This window comes from Oncorhynchus masou, chromosome 11 (genome assembly GCF_036934945.1).
Source record: "Oncorhynchus masou masou isolate Uvic2021 chromosome 11, UVic_Omas_1.1, whole genome shotgun sequence".
NCBI classification, from domain to species: Eukaryota; Metazoa; Chordata; class Actinopteri; order Salmoniformes; family Salmonidae; genus Oncorhynchus; species Oncorhynchus masou.
The window spans coordinates 28,879,276-28,893,367 of record NC_088222.1 but is presented as its reverse complement, the minus strand read 5'-3'; the positions used below and the strand labels follow the sequence as shown (position 1 = coordinate 28,893,367).

Genomic DNA, 14,092 nt, shown 5'->3' with positions numbered 1-14,092 from the left:
TTGTGTTATTGACTGTATCTTTGTTTATTCCATCTGTAACTTTGTGTTGTTGTTTGTGTAACACTGCTTTGCTTAATCTTGGCCAGCTTTTTTATACCACCCCTACCTTGTCAAAACACTTACTGATTGGCTTAAACGTATTAAGAATGAAAGAAATTCTACAAGGCAGGGTAAAAGGCCTCACACCATTAATGAGATCAGGTCAAATAACTAATGGATCCCAGGTATTAATCGGGCCTTAGCACCTCATCTTCGCCAAAGTGTGACTTAGAAAACTCAGGAGACCCACAGAAGAGCAAAATATGGCTGATCTCCCTCCAGAGCACATGGACTCATCACATCCCTTTACATACTGCGGTATGGATTGTTTTGGCCCATTTATCATTAAGCAAGGACGAAGAGTGCACAAAAGTTATGGTCTTCTATTCACCCGTTTTTGCTCTCGTGCCGTTCATATTGAAATGTTGGATGACATGTCAACAGATGCCTTCATTAATGGTCTGCGCTGCTTCAAAGCCATATGTGGTGCAGTTCGTCAGATTAAATGTGACCAAGGAAGCAACTTAGTGGGAGCAAAAAATTAACTGAAGGAAGCACTCAAGGCAGTTGACATGGACAGGCTGACTGCGTTTCTCGCTGAGAAACGGTATGACTTCAGCATGAATGCTCCCCCATTCAAGTAACGTGGGCAGCGTCTGGGAGTGACATATCAGGACAGTGAGAGATGTCCTCAGCTCCACACTCTCTTCTGGTAGACTAGATGATTCTTCTCTACGAACCTTTTTCTAGGAAGTAATAGCAATTGTAAACAATCGCCCACTCACAGTTGACATCCTCAATGATCCAAACAGTCTTGAGCCACTCACCCCTATCATCTGCTTACTATGAAATCTACCACAGCTCTACCTCCTCCAGGCATGTTCATGAGGGAGGATACGCTCGGAAAAGGTGGAGGCATGTTCATTATCTAGCAGAACAGTCTTGGAGTCACTGGCGAAAAGAATATCTAGCCAACATCGCCATCAGGCAGTGCTGGCACACCCAGCGAATCGGTGTGATGTGATGATAGACAATGATCTGCCTAGGAATGAGTGGCGTTTGGGTAGAGTTTCAGAGATTACTGTTGATAAAGATGGACTAGTAAAAAGTCAAAATATGTGTTGGTGATCAGGTGTTAGACAAGACAGGCAAGCATCTCACCAAGCTGTCAGTGTTATAACGCCCAGTTCAGAAGCTGGTCTTGTTGCTGGAGACTGGTATCTAACCATAATCTCATACTTTTGAATGGTTTGTACTATGATTCCATACCTTTATGATACCCTATGTATGGTCATAAGTCATTTAACGTACAGAAATAATTTGTGCTTTGTGTTTACCATGTAAATTGCTCCAAGTCACTCATGGTTTGGTGGGAGTGTAAATGAAACCCTAAAAACAAGTGTCAGACCACAATGTAAATTGGACAGTGCAGTTAAATGAAGAAGAATTTAAGCTTTCTACCAATATCAGATATGTCCATGTCCTTGGAAATTTTCTAGTTACTTACAACTGCATGCTAATCTGCTAATCACATTAGCTCAACTGTCCCGTGGACGGGACTCCGATCCCTAAATACATTTTTAAAAATAAACATTTTGACAGCATGTTTTTTGCCTATTTATGCACAAAGGGTACATGAGAAATGGGCGCGAGAGAAAAAGGAAAATTACTTTTTTTGTACACGCGTCCTAGAAACAAAGTTAAACTTAGCACCTCGCTGGAAAGAGAACAAGGTATTTACTGTCTTTCAATAATGGTCTTGTTACAGAAATCTTTCTAATTCTTTACGGATATTTGTATTGTAATTGATTTTCTGAAGTCTGCTAGGAATATAACATTATTAGCTGTAGCCTAGCTCCACTGTTGGTGCTGGCTAATATTAGTTAATCTTGCACCACATTAACAAGCTATTAGCACGTAATCAACTATTTGGGTCGAAATTCTCATGCTCATATTGATGCATTTGATGTACGAAGTATGCCAATGTAAAGTTGTGTAAAAGTGTATTGTTTGGGCACTGTATTGTTCATATTGTAAGAGCATTTTTGGTTTGTTTCTCCATCAGCTCTTACGGTGTTAATGGAAATGGTATCGCATTAAACTTTCATGAACCATCAGTTTGAGAGTTGACCATTCATTCAGCTGGGGATGCGACAACAAGTGATTGGTTACCTTATCGACACTTGGAGTCAGATTGCACAATATATGAGGGTTGCTGCTTCTTCTGTAGATAACTACGGACTGATTCCCTCTCGACTCGAGGTAGATGATGTAGAGCTAAGGAGACAAAAGAGCAGAAAGTTATTTCACTAATGCACATGTGATGCACATGTAATGAAAGAAATGCACATGTAATGAAAGAAAATTAGGTTTCCTTCCTGGTTAGCAGCGCTGACCAATAAGGAGTTTTACCTTTTGAGCATCTGTTCATTGCCCTCGTTCTCCGATTGACTCAGCTCTTCACTCATACCAGACTCTTCCTGCTGTGATTGGCTATCATCATCACTACTCTGGCTATCCAATCTCACCTGAGGCAATGGAAGAAAGCAGAGAATGAGTTTACTCTGGGTAACAGAGCTACTCCACCACTAGGGCACTGATGGTATCCAATCATAGTCGTACCACAGAACCCATCCCATGCAAACCGTTGGTTCTTCTAGACTTCCTGACTTTCTGCTCAATCTCATTTTCATCAGCGGTTTTCTGATCACTTGGATTTCCATTGTCAATGTTGAGCTTGTGGCGTAGCAGGCGATGTCTGTGACGTGTTTTACTGGACTCAGAGGTCAAACTGGAGGTCTCCCCTGCAGCAGAAACAACATGGTATATTGTCAGGACAACATATTCCTATAGTGAATGTCAATGCAACCTGTACACTAACACACAGTAACACAGGGTGATGGCTTAGATCATCACAACAATAATGGGCCTACTTTAAAATGTTCAGTTACAAAGCAACAGGTGATGTCAGATAAGTATTTCAGCCTAATGTCTAAAAAATTGCCTTATTCAAAGGAACACTAAATTGAGCTTATTGCTGCATCTCAAAATAAACATTGAAATTGTAGCGGTGGTATGGAGGGATCACTCACCATTCTCATCGGAGCTTTCATCTTTCCCATCTTCTTGCTTCTTCTCTTCTCTTCCTTGTCAGACTCATCATCATGTGATTCTACGTTTGAAGAGAAATCCTCCCCCGATGAGTCGTTGGCTTTGATTTGGGCCAAGAGCATTTTCTTAGCAATTCTTTCAGAAGCAAGGGAGAGAGGGAAAGGGACCGGGGGATCATTTTAATGATCATCACATCAAATCCATCAAGCACTGCTTAATAGGTTCATTCTCTAAAGGAACTTGTCTTTATATAGGAATGAGCAAACAAGATGCAGGATTTCACCTTAAACTTAATATTACCAGGAGATACATTTATTCTAGAATTAATGAAAATAATAAGGTAATGTTAGTTATTCTAGTATCATTTTGCAGTCCCCCGCCTGCAAACAGCCAACAATATAGTTTAAGTGACTATGAGAGGGGAAAGGCCATTGGATTTAGTTGAATGTTTTCTTTACTGATGTGAATACACTAGATGACAAAGAGTATGTGGACACCTGCTCATCAAACATTTTATTCCAAAATCATGGGCATTAATATGGAGTTGGTCCCCCTTTGCTGTAATAACAGCCTCCACTCTTCTGGGAAGGCTTTCCACTAGATGTTGGAATATTGCTGCAGGGACTTGCTTCCATTCAGCCAAGAGCATTAGTGAGTTTGGGCGATTAGGCCTGGCTCGCAGTTGGCATTCCAATTCATCCCAAAGCTGTTCAATGGGGTTGAGGTCAGGGCTCTGTCCAGGCCAGTCAAGTTCTTCCACAACAATTTTGACAAACCAATTCTGTATTGACCTCACTTTGTGCATGGGGCATTGTTATGCTGAAAAAGAAAAGGGCCTTCCCCAAACTGCTGCCACAAAGTCAGAATCGTCTAGAATGTCATTGTATGCTTTAGCGCTAAGATTTATCTTCACTGGAACTAAGGGGTCTAGCCAGAACGGTGAAAAACATCCCCAGACCATCATTCCTCTACTGAACTTTACAGTTGGCACTATGCATTCGGGAAGGTAGCGTTCACCTGGCATCAGCCAAACCCAGATTCGTCATTCGGACTGCCAGATGGTGAAGCGTGATTCATCACTTCAGAGAACGCGTTTCCAGAGTCCAATGGCGGTGAGCCAGTCCAGCCGACACTTTGCATTGCGCATGATCTTAGGCTGGTGTGAGTCTGCACAACCAGACACCCATTTCATGAAACTCTTGTCAAACAGTTATTGTGCTGACGTTGCTTCCAGAGGCAGTCTGGAACTCAATCGTGAATGCTGCAATCAAGGACAGACGATTTTAACGTGCTACAGCAATCGGCAGTCCCGTTCTATGAGCTTGTATGGCCTACCACTTCACAGCTGAGTCGTAGTTGCTCCTAGACATTTCCACTTCACAATAACAGCACTTACAGTTGACCTGGGCCGCTCTAGCAGGCCAGAAATTTTACAAATTGACTTTTTGTAAAAGTGTCACCCTATGACAGTGTCACATTGAAAGTCACTGAGCTCTTCCGTAAGGCCATTCTACTGCCATTTGTCTATGGAGATTGCATGGCTGTGTGCTAAATTTAATACACCTGTCAGCAACAGGTGTGGCTAAAATAGCCGAATCCACAAATTTTAAGGGGTGTAGACATACTTTTGCATATATAAAATGTATGCTGTGAGCAAATAGAGCTAAAACACTGTCAAGGACGATTTCACAATTTTGTCTTAACGCAACACACTGAGGAGTCAAAAGTCAGGTGACTTAATGACCTTGTAAACAACCACTCCATAACAAATATCTAAGACTTATCACTCAGAACAAGATGAACAAACCCAGTCCTATGTAGAATAAGGAAGACATACGAGACATCATAAAGGGTATTAATTTATTACAACGAATAGTTTCTCTTACAGAGTTCATTCAATTACAAAAGTAAGAACATATCCTTGTTTAATGCATGCTCTACAAGTAACAGGCCTCTACAAGGCTAACACTACAGCACCTCAGAGCTAAAGACAACATAAATGATTAATTCAATTTGAAAATACGTTTTCTAACCACTGTTTTTTTAGTTGGTACGAAAGAAAGTTTGTAAAGGGTAAAAAAAAAAAACAGGGTCAAAATGGTTTTGTAGGGCATTTTCCAAGTTCGATACTCTGAAATACATGTACGTATCCATTTAGACATGAATATGTTTTGCAGAAAGAATCCTTTTGGCAGATAGTAATAGTTGAACGAAGCCTCTGATGAAGCCTCAGCGAGAAGTACGTGTACATGATGAGGGCCCCATATGAGGCAGTAACAAACAGCAGCGGCCGGCAACAGCCTCGGCCTGGGCCTTACCTCAAGTGTTTAAACTGGGAAGAGAAAAGTGGAAGAAAAAAAGACACTTCACTACATACTCATCTCACAGCAATGTTGTAATGCTGACCTCAGAGGTCACAAAGTTGTGGTTGAATAAAATGCATTACAACCACTCCACAGGACCAGCTTTCAGAGCTGTTGCTTAGGGCATCAAGCTCCTCCAAAGTGAAATGCAATTGCATTTAAAACTTTAAATAATTTTAAATGAAGCTAAATGGCCAATAAATGTGGCCTTGCATGCAAAACAGACATGAAAATACTGAAAATATGATTATGGATTGAGTACAATAAACAAAGCATACAAGAAATTCAGCTTGGTGCCTGTGGTAAGAAAGAAAAAAAAGGCTCCAAAATACAGTACAGTAGGCCTAATAATCAGTGTATTTGGTATACTGCTGCTTAGCATCACAAGTCCTCCTTCTCTGCTAAGCCCTCAACCTGTCAAAAGCGATAAATCATCCATTTTAAAATGGAATCAAGCAGAATAGATTGTATTCCCAGTCTGTTCAGAGAGAATGGGATCATCAACCCATCGTATTTGTACGAGTGTGAGAAAAGCAGCACGTAAAACAGCCACATCACCACTGGCATATTGCACATGTATGTTATCAATATATCAAAGAAAGAAATCTCCATATGGTAACCATATACCAACAGAATGACCAAATACTAGCAGAAACTTCTATGATTTTACAATGACTTACAGAAATTAGCAAAATCCAGCAGCCACAAGGGCAGTGGTGGAAGAAGTACTAAATTGTCATACTGGAGTAAAAAGTGAAGATGCCATAACAGAAAATGACTCAAGTAAAGTAACCCAGTAAAACAGTACTTGAGTTAAAGTGGTTTAAAATTGACTTAAGTAGTGGTGGAAAAAAAACACTTAATTGTCATACTTGAGTAAATGTAGATGCTATACATCAAATTCCTTATATTATGCAAACTATTTTATTCACGGACAGCCAAGGGCACACTGCAACACTCAGAAATAATTTATAAAACGCAGTATTTGTGTCTTTAGTGAGTTCGCCAGATCAGAGGCAGTAGGGATGACAACCCGTTATATTGATAGGTGCGTGAATTTAACTATTTTGCGGTCCTGCCTGAGCATTTGAAATGTACCAAGAACTTTTTGGTGTCCAGGAAAATGGGAGTAAAATTAACCTATTTTCTTTAGGAATGTTGTGGAAGAGAAGTAAAAAAGTTAAAACATAAATAGTACAGATACACAAGAAAATAACTTAAGTAGTATTTCAAAGTATTTGTACTTAGTTACTTTTACACCACTGTGCAAGGGTGCATCCATGTACAATACTTCCACCCTAAAGAATGCCTGATCATGAGTTGACCATTAGGGCATGTATAATATCATGAGGGTCTGGGATCTAAATCCCAGTCACTTCAGAAATGACATCAAATTCCATGATGACTAATTCCCCGTTAGAGGAACATAATTCACCCCATCTAGTATAATGATATCCAGATCCGTAAGTGAAGTCTAAGGGCATTTTCAGGTTTGTATTGTGTACACTGGTGTGGATTGGTGGTGTGGTTTATTAGTTAACCATTCTAGGATATGCTTGGCGAAAAACAAAAATTCTACAAAAACACCACGTTGCTGGCTTGTTTTCATGCATGTAACTTGTACTACCATCAGACTATAGATCAAGAACCGAATCCAGATTCAAATGAGTGCAACTTAACATATTTGTAGCAACTAAAATTATACATTATTTACAAATAATACAATCAAATCCTTAACATGGCATAAAATAAGTTTAAATATTCAGTATAGTTATTTCTTTTTGTAAAAAAATAAAATACTGTATGTGGAAGAAATAAGGATGACTTACAGCAGGGGTGTCAAACATACAGTACGCAGGCTGGGGGGGGCGTGCAATATACATTAAACTGACTCAAACCAAATCGAAACTGTAAAAATGATAAATCAAACAACATTCATAGTTCATTAATAAATTCCAGAAATTAAAGCTAGACAGTCAAGGACCATCGCAAATTCCAAAAACGACGGATAGGGAAAAAAAAAAGCACATTTTGACGGCAAGGAAATACCAAAAATATTCTGTGCGGCCTTCTGGACCTCATTTAAGACTGAATGCGGCACCGGGGGGAAATTAGTTTGACACCACAGACTTACAGAATTGTTAACCAATGAGAAACTATGAGATAAAAATGATTTGTTTAATCTGTTTTAATAAGTGTATAATGCTTTTGTGCAAACTGATGCATTAAACAGCATTTTCCCCTCTTAATCGCTTTGGTATGCAGAGACATGGACTCAACTGATGCCACATTCTGCTAATAGACACGTCACATTTAACTTCAAATTAAAGACAAAAATGAATTAAAGAATAGGTAATCAACGAAAACAGAGTGGCATAAGTGGCCTATCATTTATAACACAGCCTAAGCGAGGTATGAGGAGGGGTTTCTCCCTGCACTTGACATGTACCTCTGTACTTAACACTAGAAATGATATGGGATAGCTGCTGGTTTACTGCAGCTGCGAGTTGGACGAGACCGGTTCGATTGGGAGAGGGTCTTGACAACAGAGGAGTCCCCATAATTAGCACTCAACTTAGGGTTCCGTGGCATGGCCTTTCTCCTGCGCCTAGGGTGTGTTACAAACGCTATGTCCGTTCGTTCTGAACCATACCTATTTTCTGGATCGTCATCATCTTCTGCTGCCCAAGAAGGCCCAGACTGGGGCTGCTCTTCATCGCCTACAGAGTACAAAAAAATGGAGGTTAGTTCAACATTTGCCACAGGAAATCTACACTGCAAGCTGAAAATGGTTACAATACAGCTCATGAATGCAGTGCATTGTCTAAAAAGTACAGAGAAAGTGAGAGACCAGCTCACCGGACGACTGGTGGAAAGCTGCTACCCCCAGTAAGGCCACCTCCTCAGTGATAGGCTTGATCTTCTGGTCACCACTGACATCGCTAGACTCACCCGAGTCCAGGTCCCCCTCTTCTTGACTGGAAGAGGATGGCGTCTGCTTCATTCTATGCTCGGATTGAGGTGTGCTTTGAGGCTTGGCTGCCTGGGTATTACCCTCCTTGCTGGATGTAGATTCATCCTCTTTCTTGACCTTCCGAGGTCTGCCCCTGGGCCTATGTTGAGGACTATCCTTGCTGGGGGTAGGTTCATCTTCTCTCTTAACCTTCCGAGGCCTCCCCCTGGGCCTGGTCATAGTCTTGATCTCCTTCTGCAGGTCCGTATCGTCACTGGAGGAATCAGAGTCAGAGGAGCGGTCTGGCACCTTGCGTTTGCGGACAACTCTTTCTGGAGAGAGGGGCGTGTTCTTCTTCAGGCCGAAGAGGCATTTCTTGGTCACACTCCGATGGTCTCCATCGTCACTCTCGGCTTCGTCTGAACTACGCGTCATGGCGGCCCGCTGGAGGACAGCTGGGACCTCATCGGAGTCAGAGTCATCAGTTCCTCTCCCAAGCCCTCCCTCGTCAGCTCCTTGAGGCACTTCAGCATTGGGGCTGGTGTCAGGGTCCGAGTCACTCTCACTGTCTGCACCCGAGGGGGTCGGCTGGGTCTTGCCCTCACCTGGCCTGCGCAAGGGTGTGGTCTTTACCCGAGGTGAGCGTCTATTATCTGGTTCCTCTTCCAGTTCCAGAGATTCGCTTCCCTCAGCAGATTCATACTCCCCCTCTGTTACAAGTTCAATAGATTCACAGTCTCCCTCCTGTTCCTCCACTTTTTCTTTTCTCTCTTCCTCTTCCTCCTCTGCCTCCAACTCCACTTCCACCTCCAACTCTGGGGGACCAGAGAGTGGCTCTTGTTCAACAGGGGCAGGTGAAATTTGCACCACCAGCTGTTTTGTCACGTTGCAAGCATCTTCTCCAGGCTTTGAGTTTTTCCGCGGCCTGCCTCTACCTCGTCTGGGAATTATCTCTGTGCCAAGGACACCTTTCATTTCAATTGAGGACGAAGGCCTTCCATCATCCATAAAGCCATTTGAGTCTGAATCATTCTCTTCCAAATGTTCAGCTGCAATTTTCTTTAAGTAATGCAGGCCATTCTTATCAGAAATGTCAATTTCCACACAACCCTCTTGCTCTTGTTGAGGTACATCAGTATCATCAAACGTGGGGTTTTCGCCACCATTTGGCAAACCCATCTCTCTGAACTCCTCCAAAAGGGCTTCCTCCAGAGCCGTCTGAGACTTCTTCAGACCCTTCAGTACTGACTGGAAAGTCTTCAGGTATTGTAGCTTTAACTCGGTTGTCTGTTTCTGCTGCATGCCACCTTGAATGAACTTCACAAAAGTTGTGTTTACAGTGTTTGTAGAGTCCACCAGGTTTTTAGCCTTTTTGGCCATCTCCTCTGGAATTTGAAGGGTGTTGTAGTTGAACACAACGTGACCATCCATGCCACTATGGTTCCAATGACCCACGGGAATGTTTTGAGAATGCCTTGGATGGGAGTCATAATGTCCAGATTTTCCCTCGCCCCTGCCCCTCTTGCGGTGGTCTGGCCACAAATGCCCCAAGTTGTCAAGGACGTTGTCACAAGCAACAACCAGGTCCAGAAGAGGCTCTGGGCTACATACGTAGCAGTACCACTTACTCTCCTCATCCAGGATGCCAGACAACTCTTTTCGCCCCAGGTTCCGCAAAATGCATTTCTTACAGAAGGCATTGGGGCAAAAGTCGCAGCAGATCAGGTTTCCCCCCTCTGCACACCATCTGTAAAAAGCAAATATAATAGATTGAAGTAATGATTAACGTAACAACCTGTATGTTTATTAACATCTCAGGATTTGCTTGGAGCATCTTGTTGTATAAGAGAACCACCCTATCATACCTGCACTGTTCATCCATGCCATCACAATCCTTGCTGATGTCATCACTTGAGTAATACTTGAAACAAGACTGAGAAAAATAATAAGACAAGAAAATTAGGAATGGAGCCCCTAAAAATGTAGATGAGCTCAACAACATTGTTGGAGACTCATTATAACCAATGTGATATTAAGCCTATTTATTTCATTGACCCATTCTTTGACAGACCCAGGATCCCCTCACCTTGCAAATAAGTACTTTGAGTACTGGATGCTGATAGAAGGAGTCCCTCTGGAAGTGGTTAACTTGCTGGCCACATGCTGTACAGCTAACAATCTCCAAGTGTTCACCACCTACAAACACATCAATCGTCATTCTGCGGCACACCATTTTAAGGTAAAGGATCTCTTTTCCCATTTATTAACGAAAGCTCACCTCCACGTCTCCTAGAAAAAGCTCTCTTCAGATTGCCAGATTTTCCACAACGGAATTCGGGACCTCTGAAGTCATCTCTGACATTTTCCACTGGCTCAGGCCTCACCAGTACAGTGCCTGTGCATAAGACATGTAAAAACCCATGAATGAAGACCAAAGCATTTTCAGTTCATAAATGCATTATTACCTTATTCATTTTCAGTGTAAATATCTCCGTACAGTTTAATTGCAAGCAGTAGTAGAAAAACTAACCTTTAGGTAATCTTGTTACATCAGGATAACCATTTGAATTGATGATCAAGCCGTCATCATCATCATCACTTTCATTTGAAGCACCAGATTCATCCAGTCCACTGTGTTTAATCACAACTGAAGGTTTTCTGTAATACAAGTGACATCCATCTATGCACATACATCCAACTATGCACATACATCAAAATACTGTGTTTTTATGTTTCCCCATCCATAAACAATGTACATGAACTATCAAATTAGTCAAAATATCAGAAGGAAGCCCACCTCCTGGAACCACATCCAGACTGCTTCGAGGTGTCTGTTGAGGTCTGTTGAGGCTGTATTCAACAAGAACATTTTACAAATATATCTTCTAGATCTGCATCAACACTGAATACTCTTTGGTCTATAACCGCATAAACGGATACTTCTCATGATAATACCTCAAGAGGGGTTCGGTCTGTTGAGTGTGGCTCCACACAGTCCTTGTTTGTCATACCTGTGAATTAAAAATCAGTAGGCAATTGTGAGTCACTACTAATATTACAACAAACACCACCATGCCTGAGTTAAAGTTTCACTTATTAAAGTTCTCACCATCGGGACTTTCTGTCACCAGTCTGTCCTCATCATCCTCTGGAGCATGAGCCAAGAATTCATGCAGTTTGGTCACCAACACATCGAGCTTGCTCGTGCCAGGAGGAACGCTAAAAATAACGAATAGAATGACCAGTAATTAAACATATGTCCTCAATCATGCGAGTTTCTTTCAAACACCCCCCCCCCCCCGTTCAAATGCCTAACCAAAAAGTGTGTGGATAAGATATAGCTATGATGTGGACATATCTGTCCTTGAGCGCATCGGTCCATTTCCTTCAGGCACAGTTATTATTATGATTCAATACTTGGCTAGTAATGCATTCCAGATCATTGACAAAACAATTTAGTTAGCTAACGTTAGCTAGCTAATATTCGCTAGTAGCTATCATACTTAAATATCAAACAAAATGCATAACTTTGGGTACAGATGTGGCCATCTTGATGCACGTACTAATTTAATGTAAATCTTACAAGTAGGACTAGCAGCTTCAATGTGAGAACTGACTAACTAGCTACTTTAGGACTATCTGCAGCAAATAAACTAGCTAGTTAGCTATTGCTTGCCCGATTAGCTTGCTCAGAAAGCAGGAGACCTTTGCTATATTAACGTTACCTGAGCATCTCTGAGGACATCTTGAGCTGGTCAAATGCACCTTGTGCAAACGGCGCACTATATGGGCCTATTCCCCCCAAAATTTCACAATTACCCTCATTATTGCAAGTAATTTCTACTCAGATTTCTAACACAATGCCAGACACCGACAGAGGCGCTAGCTAAGCAAAAATGGCGCTGTTTCTCCGATGCCTTCGTCATTGCGACTGCGCAGACTTGAAAATGGGCGCGTTCCAGTCCGTAGGCCTACCACAGAAAGAACAATGAGCTAGTTATAAAACATATATATTTGGGCGTACTGTATCTCGGTATAAAGACTGTAGCTGTGTTCGAATACTCAAACGGTATACTACCTACTATTAGTTCATTTTAGTATACTGTAAACGAAACGTAGCATTTCGATTGAGCCTACTACAGTTTCGCCTGTCTACCGGAAGTTGATTATGTTGCTATGCAACATCTTGCTAGCTTGTTAGTGTAACAAATGACAAGCAAGACATTTTATGATTTCGGGTGTTTCGTAAATTCAATCTGGAGTGCGTTTGGGCGTTCGTAAATACAGAGCATTGTCAGATTGTCCGTTTGTACATCCAGAGCCCACACTGGACACTCTGGCTGAGGAATAGGGTTGAACCGAGTGTTCAACGGCAGTCAAGCACCCAAGCTAACTGGCTAACGTTGGCTAGCTACTTCTAGACACAAATGAGAGAACACTTCACTCTGACCATTTTACTCACCCTAGCAGATGGTTAGGCTGTTTTCATTTCATCCAGAGCGTTAGTGACTGTAAATGTGCTGTTGGCAACAATTTAATTAAGCTTTTTTTTGCCAACGTTCACTGATAACAGCCACATTCAACAGTGTTGAGCATTCCTACATTCATCAGATATGTGCTCTGGCACGCTCAGATGAGAGTGCTCTGAAATCAGAGTAAATAGCCAGAATTAACAATGCCATTGAGAACGCACGACTATAGCACATAGCTAAGAATGTGAATAATCAAGTCAATTAACGTTGGGTAGTTAGCTAATATACTAACCTGGCAAGTTCGATGTATTAGCCAAATAACGTTAGGTAACTAGCTAACATATTGTAACATACTGCTGTAATGCTATGCGGTTCGTAAGGATATTGTAGCTAACAAATTGTCAGTCATCATAACTTATTTGAAAAGTCATTACTTTATTACATTGCTCAACATTTTCTTAACATTTGTCATAGTTAGTTAAAGCAATTCATTGGTATCCACTCTCATCGAACTTCGCCTGTATATTTTCCGCCATTTTCTCCACATCTGAAAACATTGTGAAGCCACACCCATTTTCTGAAGAATGCATTATGGGACCTAAAAGCATGGAAATACGTCCACTGCTTGTATACTTCGTATTTTGGCGAATTTAGTACGACATCCGGGAACTTTTGGCATACTAACTATATCCATATTACATTTACATTACATTTAAGTCATTTAGCAGACGCTCTTATCCAGAGCGACTTACAAATTGGTGAATTCACCTTCTGACATCCAGTGGAACAGCCACTTTACAATAGTGCATCTAAATCATTTAAGGGGGGGGGGGTGAGAAGGATTACTTTATCCTATCCTAGGTATTCCTTGAAGAGGTGGGGTTTCAGGTGTCTCCGGAAGGTGGTGATTGACTCCGCTGTCCTGGCGTCGTGAGGGAGTTTGTTCCACCATTGGGGGGCCAGAGCAGCGAACAGTTTTGACTGGGCTGAGCGGGAACTGTACTTCCTCAGTGGTAGGGAGGCGAGCAGGCCAGAGGTGGATGAACGCAGTGCCCTTGTTTGGGTGTAGGGCCTGATCAGAGCCTGGAGGTACTGCGGTGCCGTTCCTCTCACAGCTCCGTAGGCAAGCACCATGGTCTTGTAGCGGAAGCCAG

General features: G+C 41.9%; 1 protein-coding gene across 1 annotated transcript in view; it reads right to left on the bottom strand.

The window, feature by feature from the left end:
- LOC135547847 (transcriptional regulator ATRX-like) overlaps positions 1-12,376 on the bottom strand; it is a 31,288-nt gene extending 18,912 nt beyond the window's left edge. The window contains 16 exon segments of the mRNA XM_064977073.1: positions 2,221-2,300; positions 2,302-2,316; positions 2,452-2,567; positions 2,662-2,843; positions 3,132-3,186; positions 3,189-3,285; positions 8,167-8,233; positions 8,373-10,213; positions 10,332-10,399; positions 10,553-10,662; positions 10,745-10,861; positions 10,997-11,124; positions 11,264-11,316; positions 11,422-11,477; positions 11,576-11,685; positions 12,192-12,376. Of these exon segments, the coding sequence (XP_064833145.1) occupies positions 2,221-2,300; positions 2,302-2,316; positions 2,452-2,567; positions 2,662-2,843; positions 3,132-3,186; positions 3,189-3,285; positions 8,167-8,233; positions 8,373-10,213; positions 10,332-10,399; positions 10,553-10,662; positions 10,745-10,861; positions 10,997-11,124; positions 11,264-11,316; positions 11,422-11,477; positions 11,576-11,685; positions 12,192-12,211 (3,115 nt within the window). The 5' untranslated portion in view covers positions 12,212-12,376.
- Positions 12,377-14,092: the final 1,716 nt, after the last annotated feature.